This window comes from Pocillopora verrucosa, chromosome 1 (assembly GCF_036669915.1).
Source record: "Pocillopora verrucosa isolate sample1 chromosome 1, ASM3666991v2, whole genome shotgun sequence".
NCBI lineage: Eukaryota > Metazoa > Cnidaria > Anthozoa > Scleractinia > Pocilloporidae > Pocillopora > Pocillopora verrucosa.
In genome coordinates, this window is record NC_089312.1 from 22,889,035 (window position 1) to 22,902,105 (window position 13,071).

Here is a 13,071-nt window from a genome sequence, read left to right on the forward strand (position 1 = left end):
CTTGGCTTTTCTGAATGAAAAGTCATTCTGTTGCAGTCACCTTTATTACTGTTTGGCCCACGATTAGTTTGAGATTGAGGAAACGGTGTGTGGGTGGGAAGGGGGAGGAGATAGAGAAAGGAATCAACGTCCTTTCTAACTCGATTCCATGAGAAGACAAAGGACAGTCGTCTTTACTGTCAAAATTCAAATATTTAAGTCCAACTCTACATACTAAATCAACTGATTAGTCTGTAACTGATATCCTTACATTAAGGATAATTTCGTTCCCTCTCAAGTGCTTGCAAAATTCTTTTCTGGAACCAATTTTAAGATAATAAATTATAAAATAATTCAAATAGTACGCGCGCTTTGATTGGCCATAAAACCATTTTACATGAGTGTATGTAAACACGGTTTTCGTTCCCCTTTCATAAGTTATTTTATAAAAGGATTGTCAAATGGTTTCCGTGTTTACGAATTATGATTACGAATTCTCGAATTATGATAAGCTGGAAACCACTCCGCTTCGCGTGGTGGTTTCCTACGCTTATCTCGTGTTCTCCCAACCTCCCGCGTGTTTACATCAGGCTATGTAAACACGGAAACCATTTTACATTTCTTCATTGTTATCTGACAAAGAAACAACCAACCAAAAACAAGCCACACACAAGACAAAACAAAAATAAAAACAAATTAGACGAGATAAATTCCAAGCTGACTTTGTTCACTGATTTTATTCCAGTAGTTTACCGTTTTTCTCATAAATGCCAGTTTCTGTTAAAAAGTACGAGTTACAATCTACAATAACCCTTGTAACCGGTCTACAAACCTACCACCTCACTGTAAACTACAAATGGTGATCAAAAAAAGCAAGAACTGCACAGTGTAAAACTAATAAAACAAAAGTCGCACACTTTTATTTGGAATATAAAAAGCCAGTCCAAGTTAGCCCCACCCAGTGTACGTACCACACTATGAAACACGTTCAAAAATAGTCCACCGTGCTGAAAATCAAGTTCACCCCCTCCAAAACTGCACAAAATATACTGCAATACTAATGACAGTGTGCGAATTTTGTCACTCATGAGAAAAACAAAAACGTTTTTTGGCAAAATTGTGTAGGTAAAACAAAATAATGATCCCAATGTTTTACTGGTCATTGAAAAAGGTTGGATGTTTCATTGTAATTGTGATGACATACTGCAAAATGAAATGACATCTGAAATTTTGATAAATTCCTCTACACGGCTATAAATAGCTAGCCATAATGATTTAACCAAACCAAACAGATCAATTATTCATTATCTCCGCTGCACTGGAGATTAAAATAACCAAGCGGGTTGAAAATTGACAACTAAGTTTTAGTTGAATGCATTACATGATAAAAGAAACCATTACAAAATAGTCATGAAACAACACAGACATCTCTCATTGACCAGCCAGAACAGATGAATACAAATAACCATTTCATCCCTCAGGATACTTCATCCTGTCTCCCATATGGTCCAGTGTTGGACTCAACTTGCACCAACTGTGCTGAAGAATCAGCACCTTCCACTCTATTATTCCGCTTCACTAACAATCTATATGCCTTCGTCCACTAGTAATACTTTACCATACACTGATTTCAGGTCCTTTAAGGTAACAATGATGGGGTGTTATGAACACCCACACATATAACAAACGTTGAAGGGACTGTAATTTATCACACGTTTTTATAATACACCATACTGTAAAATAAATTGAGCTCTAAAAGCTGTTATTAAAAGAATTTCCGACAACAGGCAGCCACTAGAGGGCGGATTACTCAAATCTGAAAACGTGAACATGCGTTTGAAAGGCAAATGAGAAGGAGAAAAGAAGTCCACAACTGAGTTACCTGATTGTTCTTGGACCACGAGCAAACAGAAGCGTCATCAACGTGATGAAATTGAAATTGTTGATCGATATGAAGAGGTTTCGTTCGCGGTAATTATACCAGTTGCCTTAAGTAAGTTGCATGTATGTTTTCAGTGCATTGACTGACTAAACAACTCTAAATAAAACTCTAGTTTACTACACATAAATATTACTATGAAAACGCTTTACGATACAACCTTCCTTCTCTTTCGTGGAGAAAAAAAAAACTGTTAATACACTTATTCCAACCATGTAAAGCAAATCCAGAACCGTTTAGCTCTTTTCAGCTTTTCGTGCAAATCTGCCGAAAGCTACCAGAATGCTTCTTTTTACGTGACATGTATGGTTCTACACACGTCACGCAACGTGTCAATCGTGTGTGAATCGCTCTGTCAAAAGCTGAATGATTGGATGAAGCTTCACATGGGTAGAATATGTACAAGGTTTATATAACCTGACGCTCTATATGTAATATGTTACATGCACAGTATCGTACATGAAACCTTGCTAAGATCTACAAATGAAAATCGATTATGCAGGTATTGCACGTAAACTGAAGCATTTTGTGTGAGGCGTTTATATAGTTCGTGGCTGCATATTCAGATGATTTCCGAACTATAGGTGAAGAGAAAAAGAATCGGGAAAAAAGCACAAAACAATAAAATCTAAAACAAAACTAAAAGAAAACGGAAATAGGATCTTTGAAAAAAAATTACAATTTTCGAGAAGATAGTGGGAGGTAATGCAAGACAGTTTGTTTAAGTCCCCCACAACCTCCTTCCAAATTATTCAACGCATAGTACACATTTAATCTCCAAGAACAGAAGGAAGACAAAATGAAAACGCCAAAATAAAATGTCGAGTTAAGCTGCTGGTAAAGGAAAATGAAAGTGTTTTAGCAAGTTGGTTAAGATATAGTTCACGAATGTATTTGTTGAGATGATATTGTACAATGTCGTGTACATACAGCAAAGACGCTTATACGTGTCAATTTAGTCTTATGTGCAAGTACAATGCAACTGCAACAACAGCATCGAAGACTGTTCAATTCTAAGCGACAAGTGGAAGATTACGAACATTTTGTAAGTGAACGAGCTCGTCTGAAATAAGTTGCACAATTTCTGCATCCATTGAAAAATGCCATTAAAGGCTAGACACAAGATGGGATATGGGAATGAAAACTATAATTTTCACTACCTGCCTTTTTTTTGATAAATTCAAGTTCTTTTTAAAATAGCTCTTATATAGAGGATAACTCTATTTGTGTGGCATTTACGACTTACAGCACGTTTTGACCGCCCATGGTTTGCAAAAGAATTGCGAATTGTTAAAGAAATTAAATATCACGCTTAGGCCACATATTATAGTTAACAATGAATTGCAATATATTATAATGAACACTACTGGGCTAACTCAATAAATTACTGTCGAAATAGATAAATTAAATTAAAGCCGAACAATATTGCTTCACACCTGAAGTTGTACGTACAGCACTATATCTGGCAACCAACTATTTAAACTTTAAAGCAGCTCCCATTCTCCTTTTACCAAAACAAAAGTCAAAAAGGTCTATAAAACTGAATCAAGGGAAAATATGCCGGTGAACATTTTCCTGGTAGAATACAAAACACGTCTAGTGACTAGATCCTTAAAAATGGCTTGCTTCAACTCAGCCTCTTTACAACTCTTTTGTTACAAATTTACAACATTGTTATCACGCGAGAATCTAACACTACCTGGGATGGTGAGAGCTTGGAATGTACCCATAAACAGGTACCCCATTGCTGAAGCTTAAAGCCTCGAATTCCACGAGCAGTGACTGGTGGTCTGACGGGAAATGTGGGTGTGGCCATCCGATGATTTTGTTCCCTTTGATGTAATCCTGACTGACAGAGCCGAGTACGCCAAGTGGAACGAGAAGGTCAGATGTGTAGTGGATATAATCAATCACACCTGTGAATGAATACGTAAGGTTGCTGTAAGACATCTGGTCTTCAGAGTAGGCCCGTTGGAGCTTGAAGCAGTGGGTAAGGTCTCCACACTTTTCTCCGTTTTTGCCATTGCTGAGGCGTGATAGAAATCCATCATATTTCATGTCCAAGAAGTCACCATGGTCAATCCGGACTCTCCCATTGTCCAGGAACTCAACTACCCCTGATTCAGGGAGTGAGTTAAGATCACCGCAGCACACTAATGGGATTGACTTACTTGGTGCAGTGCCATTTTTACCTATGGTGAGGAGATAAAAACGACGAACCTTAAGGCATAAGTAGTACACGTTGCGTAGCATTATACTTGTAACGAAGGAGTTATGCAGTTCCCTGGAGACAACATAGTCTCGACAAGGGGGCAGCCTCAAGAAAAGGAACATCATCAGTAGTACTGACTGTTTTGACTCTTTAGTGTAAAAACCTGACTGAATATCATCACAGCAGTAAAGTGAAACCAAAAATAACAGCCTCAACTACTGACTGGTCACCTTGACACCTCAAATGAAAATTCTTCACTGTCCATTCAACATGTAACTGCTGTCCATTTCATTCTACAGTACATGAAACACTTCTGGTAATTTGGGAAAATCAGCTGATCAGTTTCTGTTCTCATCTACTGTTTGCCAGATAATAAACTGGCCCCAAACAACATCATGCCAAAGATTATATCTGACTGTCAGAAGCTGGGAAATGACACAGAATAATTATTCCTAATCCTTCTTGATGGAACACCAGTCCATTGTTGGGTAACTTGTCCCCATAATTTTGTATAGTTTCTAATTAAAAATAGGCAACACCCATAACTACTCCTGGGTGGAGAAAGACTCTGTGAGAGCAACCTCAAACACACCAGGCAACTTTACTTCAAGTTCCATTGTTCATTCTCGCAGCATCTCTGCCTTTATTTTTATTAGGTTCATAATAGTCATTCAGGGAAATTTTACCAGACAAAATGTATTCAACCTACCTCCCTGTACCATAAAGCCAGGGTTAATCTCCTGCATGATGGTCATTAACTCATGCATCAACATGACTGATTGAATTAACTTCACATCCTTGAACTCTGGATCCCAGTGAATATGCACATTGGACACAAGCACCTGCTGCCGCGGCATGTTCACATCATTACCATAATTAAGGTAGCCCTCCTTGAGCTCAAGTAATGCTGTGATTCCAATGTTGTCTTTTGTCATCACTCTATTCAGCATATCTTCTGCTTCTGTAGCATTTTGCATTGCCAACTGATTGAATTCAATCAAGTACTCTTTGACAAGGCTAAATCTGAAATAAATACATAAATTTATGTAATCAGAGAAGGAGTTTGCTTTCTCATAAGGTATCAGAAGAGCCTACTACCCTTAACAAGCTAATTTGGAGAATTCCTGGTTGTCTTTAATAGAAGACCACTTTATTGCAGGAGGTTTCCCAGTAATTCATCCAGCCTAAGGAATCAAAAGTTTTCAACTCTGATGAGATGTGCAGTGCAAACCTTGGGCATCAAAGAAATAAAGTTTGAGGCTTGGGTCAAAAAGAGTACACTGTATAACTATCTCAAAACAAATCTTCACTATGGATGTGGGTTCAGTTTAAGGACACCCTAAGGACTTTAAGATAGACACTAGGTTAAACATACCAGAAACTCTCAAAGCAAAATAGGAAGGGAAAATGACCCAATGTAGGAATTTGCTGTTGTTCTTTTCAGTGTTGTAGTGTAGTAAAAAAATTCCACTCCCACAACTTGGGTAATGCACCAGAAAAATTACATGTACTTTAAAACCCTGCATATTCCCTTTACTTAGCAGTATTCTTATCAAAGTTGCCATCAGATGACTTACTTGGAGGTCCTAAAAAATATGGCACAGCCATCCACATATTTTCTATCTTCTTCTGTCATTGTTCTTGCTCTGGACTTGGGACTAAAAATTCCATTATAGCCATGCTGTTGAAGCTCAGGAAGGAAAAAGTTATAGAACTGCTCTGTCTCAATTTCCTGCAAGAGGGATCAAAAGAAAACTCTGTTGTTTTCTATTCCTATCTAATTAACAAAACGTTCTCTACATGTTTTAAGTGACTGCCTTTGAAGTGAATGAAGTAAAGTCATGTGTTTGAGCCCAAATATGGTAGAAATGCATACAGTAGAACCTTGCTAACTTAAACTACTGAGAGAAACAAAAAACAATCCAAGTTCAGTTATCAAGGTTGGTGTTGAATTTCAAACATCCTGTTAATAATTAATAAGAATCATGTTTTTACCTATCTTGCACAATCAACAGAAGGGCTAATATCCAACCATCTTAACCACACAAACTTGGTCAATAAAATATTTATTATAATTTATTAAATAGCAAAAAGATTTTGCATTACTAAGAATCAAGAATGACTTGTTTATCTTGAGAGCCAGGAAAGAAAGCCAACTGTGTTTGCAGCACAATAAACCCCAAATATCATTTATGTTTTCTTTGTTTCACCTGTCTTTATACCTTACTATAAACTATACATTACAAACATTACAAACTATACATTCCCTTCACACAATCTTTATCTTAGGCAGAATAAAAGCAGGAAATCCCAAGCAGGCAAGAAGGGCCCATCTTGCCTGCCAGCCATGTAATTATCTTTTATAAAAATTCCCTTTCCTTTTCTTTTCTAATGATAAAAGTTTTTTTTTTTCAGGTGGCTAATTAATGAAATCAAAGTCACCATTACAAGAGTCTTTCAGCTAAATTGAGTTTGGAAGCCTGACATTCTGTATGGTGTACTTGATTTTAATTGAAAAAGATATGGTACCATACCTGTAAGCTTAGGATATCAGCACCATAATGAAGAATCTCTTTCAGGATTGCTGTTTTCCTGTACTCCCAATCAAGGGCCCAAGATGGACAATAGCCATATATCTGTCGTGTACAATATTTGTCACAAAGGACGTTATAGCACATGACACTGAAGGTCACTGAAAACAAAGAAAGCCAACAGTTACTGTAAGATCATCATGGTAGAACAAGACAAGGTTAACGTGATATTAAGTTACAGTGTTGCATTTACAAAAAAAACAATGTAGAAGGAGTCAGACTCATATTAGTAAGTACATATTACATATATATCATGATGACATAATACGTGCACAATTTGTTTTTGTGAGAGCCCATGACAAACTGAGTAAACAATGTATCAGTTTGAAAACCTCGCTTATTCAGCAGCATATTTTAAAAGCATAAATTATACCAGACTGAAGTGTAACTGCATGGATTTCCTTCCTCTCAAAAACAAACTGACTATCCATTTGTTTAAGTAGCATCTTGGTAAAAGAGAAAACAACTTACATGCAGGATTCCTAGGCCTGTCTGGTTGTAGTGAAATCCACTGCCTGTCTGGTGGTCGAGAACAAACTAAAACAAAATTCAAAGGATGTCAAAAGCTTGCTAACAACGTACTAGCATTGTATCAACAAAGGATTGTGATGTGCAGTGTGTAAAACATGAACATCAACAGTATGCAATGGTTAAACCTTTACCTCCCACAAGTGATTATCATGTTCATGCAATTCCTTACCACAGTATCCATATATTACCCAAAAAAAAAGAAAAAATAATGTAATGGGAATACTCAAACTGATCAATAAGAGGTTGCTATCTTGATCTAACATCATATTCTTGTTACCAATCTACAAGGAAATGTGTAGCAGCTAGAGGGGACAATTAGCTTTCAGAGCTTGGGAGTTAATAAGTTAAAGTATTATCATGTACCAGCAGGGCTCCATGTTCCCTTTTTCAAAAAGTTGCCTTTTGGCAATCTACAGCTGTAAAATGCTCTTCCCAGATAAAAAAAAAATTTGGTCACAAAAATAATTTAACACATCTATGGAAGGACACTTCATGTTGCTTCACATGATTTGTAAAGAGCCAAACAGTTTCCCTGCAACACTTAAGAATTGGTTCATGCTTAGCATGTGTATATTGAGCTATGGATGCATGCAGAAGAAGCATAAGAGTTGCTCAAGGTACAACAGAGAGCAACACTAGCTTCTTGAGTGCTATCCAAACTTCCCAGGTGCATCCATAACTTGATATACCCACAACTAAAAGCATGAACCAATTTCTTTTATAATATATGGTAGCAGAAACTACTTGTGTTTGAAGAAAGATTTCAATCATTATTGCATTAAGTTTACCAGAGTGATCTCGATCTACCTATGAATAAAAGACAAGGTAAAAACAATCAAGAAATATTTGAGACCAAAGCTTTATTTAAATAATTGTAAACTTGCTAATAAGAAGCTATAGTTGAACCTATTTCTTGCATTTACAATAAACCCAAAATCCTTCATTGAACAACACTTTTGGGACACAAAATATCAATTTACTGTTCTAGAGGAGTGTCCCCTATGTCACAAAGCTTCACTTGAAGTCAAGAGGATCACTTTGTTCTTTCCAGCCATAATTTGCATCACATTCAGGAATGAAGTATTATAAGTATATGTATTGACATAATGATTTACTTTTCATTTTGAGCTCCAAAAGATCTATTTTATCAGGATGTAAAAAAAACAGTCTTGAAAATTTTGAAACCCCACGGCTAAACTCCATGGAAACTTGGAACTGAAGTGCAAGTTTCCATCTGCACACATCATTTTATGAAAGCACAACTGTGCATACATAAGGATTTCTACCAAAGCAGCCCCTTGGGAATTAGATAGGACTTGCACCTGCAATATTTTATAATTTCATGAGCCAAATTGGTAAGTCTACTCACTTGCCAATAGATACTTGAGTAATCACAAGCAAAAGAATGAGAAAGAAGATACTGTGGTGTCTAGTGGCGGAAACAATTTCATACAAAGTTGGTGACGTCAGGTGACAAATAATGTTTAAAACGATTTTGGTCTATTGCTCAGCTAAGAGGGACACAGTCCTGATAACTTTGATGGCTCGTAGACCACATTGTTCATCTGGAATCAAAGCTGTTTGGAGGGTATTCTCAGAAAAAGTGATAAAAGTTATTGCAAGACACTTTTCACCAACAAAATATGTTCACACTCTCTGAAATTTTATTATGTTTGCTGTCTCTGACAGCTCTTCATTGACAAGAAAACCTAGGCTCACACCTAACTTCTTCACAATCTTTTCTGACTGCTAGCAACCCTTCAGAAGCCTCTGATTGGGTATTACAGTAGAACCCTGCTAACTCAAATTCCCAAGGAAAACAAAAAAATTGCTTGTGTTCGAAAGGGAGTTTAAGTTAGTGGGATTCTACTGTAGTCACCTACTTTTGCTTTTTGCCTGAAAATTTACGCAATGTGAGACAGAAGCTGGCAATGACTAGCAAGAGTGATCTGAAAACCTATTATCTCAGTTTACTCCTCATTTATCTCATGTTTCTTGAAAATAAAAGGCAACTCGATTTTGGGCCATTCCTGTTAAAGAAAAGTCTTGAAGATTGCTTTAATTTATCTTTTTGGAACAAGATTCTAAACACAACACTTGCAAAATCATTTACTTCACTCGTATGTAGCTCTAAATTTTTCTTTCCAAAGGGAAAATTTAGATCTTCAGATTTTACTCTCTAAGACTGTCCCACAGACATACTCTCCAACAAAATAAATTTTATCATAAATTTATGGTAAATCCTTTCACATCGATTTTGCCTAGATTTTGCTGCCAAAGGGCTGACCAGCATGGCAAATAACCCACTTTCCTTGAAGCATGTCAACAAAGAAACGGGCTCTTCCCCAATGGGTGTAAGTTTTGATCCTCAAAAGGATATACAATTAAAGTTTGGCTTCAACTCAGTATACAATCATTTTAGGTTTACTAGTATGTGGGAGTTGTGGAATGGCATGGTGAAAAAAGGGAAAGACAAGAGTTCCTAGCATTTATTTGTTTGATAATTCAACCAAACATCAATAGATTTTTCGAAGATATTTTTCACTTGCCATGGTAACCAAAATGGTTGCAACTTGGTGCACTGACATGTTATAGATATTGTTATTTTCATTACCTCTTGTGATGCTTACCAAACTCAAACTTGAAAAGAAAACAGAGGCAACTGTACTTCAAAAGAAAAAAAAATAAACTAAAAGAGGACCTCTGAACTGGTCTACAAAATTAACTGATCTATAAAACTTAAGGCAAATAAAAAAACTTAAAATCAATTCTGCCACAAAGGGGTTCAATGAAGCATCAGTTGATTTTTTAGTGCATAAAACAACATTGAAAATGCTGTTGCCACAAAAACCTCTCTCAAACTGTTTGGAAATAATTTTACAGGTTAAAAGGTACCTTAAACTATGCCAACTTTCAATTCAATGAAGAAGCAAAGAGCAATATACCAAAAAGCACTCCTAACCAGAGGAGGGCAAAATGGAAAAGCTACATCTTGAATTTACAGGAAGATGCTAACTTTGATGCATGTGAAATGACATTATATTAAACTTTAAGATGACATCGAATTCTTTTTTTAGCCTGTTTTAGTACAAACTCACTGAATTCAATTGCTAAAATAAAAGAATGAAAACATTAACCAATACATGGACTTTCCATAGAGAGCTTGTTTTCAAATCTAGTGACCTTTCTGTCAAATAAACTAAGACCCACTCAGCCCAAATTAAAATCAGTCCCAGGTAAATAATCTTGAAACCCATTTTGCATACGGGTTTGCTGCTTGAGAATCAAAATATCCCTTTAAAGCAACATGATCAAGAATAAATCCTAAATTACATTAATTAAGCAGAGATAATGAAAAAGAAAATTAACCAACATAGAAAATAAGTTGCACAAATCTACTTCCGGACTGCCGAAAGTTCCATCATTTATGCAGTCTTAAATAAATTACACAGGAATAACTATACACATGACAAGAGATAACCCTCCGATTGCATCTTTTAAGCTTAAGATTGATTCAACAGCTATCATAAAGCAATCCATTGTGGCTTGAAAGTGGGGCTACTACTAAAAATGGCGGTTTCAAACGGTTATTGTTCGTTGAGTCAAGAGGGTCTACTTTCGTTTTCTTAATACAAACGACCTCGATCACGATAAACTTACGATGTTTAACGTAAGGATTAGACTAAGATCTCAGTTTGTTGAGTGTAGAATTTGCCTAAGAGTTTCATATGAAATATATTGCTCACGAAAGTACTACCGAATCTTTGAAAAGAACGATCAATATAACGTAAATTCGATGCCTCGTGAACGCTATTATGCGAACGAACCTCGTGCCACACACAAAGAAAACACCGTTCGCAAGCAAATAATTCAGTTCTGTCCAACAGACAACTTACCTTGAGAAAAAACAACAGATAAGACTGTTGAAGTTGAAATAAAATAAGAAGCGAGACTATTTGGGTCAAGATCTTACTCTGACAGTGATAAATATAGAATTGACACCACAAAAACTCTCGCTTCTTCAGATGTTTACACTAAGTTTACTTACCCGCTAAATTATCCAGCATATAGCCTAGAAGTTTGGCTGTTCCATTTTTTTCCTCATTTATAGTTAAAACATCCTGTGGTAAGGGATTTCCTTGCAATCCAAGGGTTTGTAACTGGAAAAGTTTTCCGAGTTCGTTAGGTAAAACCCTCAGACTATTGTTGCACAAAAGGAGCTCACGTAATGTGACCAGATCTCCAAGTTCGCAGGGCAAACTTCGTAGTTTATTCGATGATAAATCCAAGTGCTTGAGCTGAGCAAGCTTGGAGATTTCTGGAGGAATCTTTGTTAGATGATTGTCGTTTAAGAACAACGCAGTTAAGAAATCCAACCGCCATAATGACGGGCTCAAATTACGAATCGTAGCCGTAATTTCCAGTTCTGTCCATTTCGACTTTTTGCCGTTAGCTACATCCTCGGGACTCATCAAAGTATAAGTTCTTCGAACATCATTATTTTCATGCTTATCCTTCGGCATTTCGAACGAATCATGACAATCTTCTCCTGAAAGTAGCCTCCGCAAAGATGGCGTACAACATGGCCACCAAGATAGACCATCAGACAAGGCTTCGGATCAGTTAGCAGTGACGTCATCAGTTTTCTCGAACGCAAGTATCTCTGACCCGCGGGATTCCACGCAAGCCACGGGAATTTTGGTGTGTATACTTCTGACCTTGATCTGATCCTGTTCTGGCATTCTTAAATAGTGAGAACGAGCCTCAAGGCAAGGCGAGCAAGGAGAAAATCGAATGCGATCACTAACACTTTTCGCGAGCTCGTTTCCGTCATTCTTCTTCATTAAGCAAGGGTCTGGTTCAGCATGATCGACTGAAATGCAACATAGTAATTTAGTGTTATCAGCTGAGTTGATAACGTAAACCGGCCACCATAAAGAGTTTAAAGGCTGACGTTTCGAGCGCCAGCCCTTTGTCAGACGAGGGCTGACGCTCGAAACGCTGGAAACTTCAGCCTTCAATTTCCTTACGGTAGCTAATCAGTACGTTATCAACTCGGTTGATAACACTCAATTACCCTGTTATACTCTCCCATCGACGCAGCACTACAGTTTCTATAGAAACTTACCCCCTTTATTGAAATGCAACATAGTTTTACTTCTGAAGATCTAGTTAACAAAATCCTCACTTTCCAAAGTCAAATCAAACCTGTCAAGCGGCGATCTCGAATTTTCTCTTACTTTTCGTGACAATTGATCCGGTCGACTAGAGAAAAGCCTCCCTGCTGACAAGAACAATCAAAGTAGGGATTAAGGATATCGAGTCGAGTCGCCCTGTTCTTAAACTCTTTCCAGTCACGAAAATAGTTCTGTAGACTGATTTCACTTGCAGTTGGGTATGCAATATATCGTATATCCATCGAAAAAAAGATTTATTTTAATATGTCGGAAGTGGCGGTGGTTGCCGACGTAACCTTCTCTCAGGTTGTGTCCAAGTATCAAACATCCTTGATACGCTACCTGGCTTATTTGAAGAACCACTCCGCTTGGAGTTTGCATTTTCCACTCTTCCCCCTTGAAAGGCATTTTAAGGTCATATTGGCAAAGTCTTAATCATTTAGGCCAATTTAAGTGCAGAAGAGGTTGAAATCTTCATTCTACAAGGCTTGTGCCAGCCGTTAATTTTGCTAACAGTAAGAAGAAGTTCTTCCTTGGTTTCTTTTTTCTCTGTGACGAAATGCTCAGCAGCCAGGAACGGTCTAAATTAGACTAAATACCCAACGAATAAATGGCAGTCTGATCAGAAGCGTACAATTTCTA

At 37.1% G+C, this 13,071-nt stretch overlaps 1 protein-coding gene across 1 annotated transcript; it reads right to left on the reverse strand.

Annotated features, from left to right (window-relative positions):
• Window positions 1–695: 695 nt before the first annotated feature.
• Window positions 696–11,852, reverse strand: LOC131796775 (CCR4-NOT transcription complex subunit 6-like). The gene is made up of 6 exons (XM_059114373.2): window positions 11,301–11,852; window positions 7,193–7,258; window positions 6,665–6,822; window positions 5,708–5,862; window positions 4,840–5,153; window positions 696–4,110 (listed from the first exon to the last, which is right to left on the reverse strand). The coding sequence occupies exons 1-6, from the start codon at window positions 11,773–11,775 to the stop codon at window positions 3,614–3,616; spliced, it is 1,665 nt and encodes a 554-aa protein (XP_058970356.2). The 5' UTR covers window positions 11,776–11,852; the 3' UTR covers window positions 696–3,613.
• Window positions 11,853–13,071: the final 1,219 nt, after the last annotated feature.

Excerpts from the sequence above, each read along its gene's own strand:
- LOC131796775 (XM_059114373.2), bottom strand. The coding sequence starts at position 11,775 with ATGCCGAAGGATAAGCATGAAAATAATGATGTTCGAAGAACTTATACT. Across the intron at positions 7,259-11,300 it reads TATGCTGGATAATTTAGCGG|TTTGTTCTCGACCACCAGAC; the intron begins GTAAGTAAACTT and ends ATTTTGTTTTAG. Across the intron at positions 6,823-7,192 it reads CAGGCCTAGGAATCCTGCAT|TGACCTTCAGTGTCATGTGC; the intron begins GTAAGTTGTTTT and ends CTTTGTTTTCAG.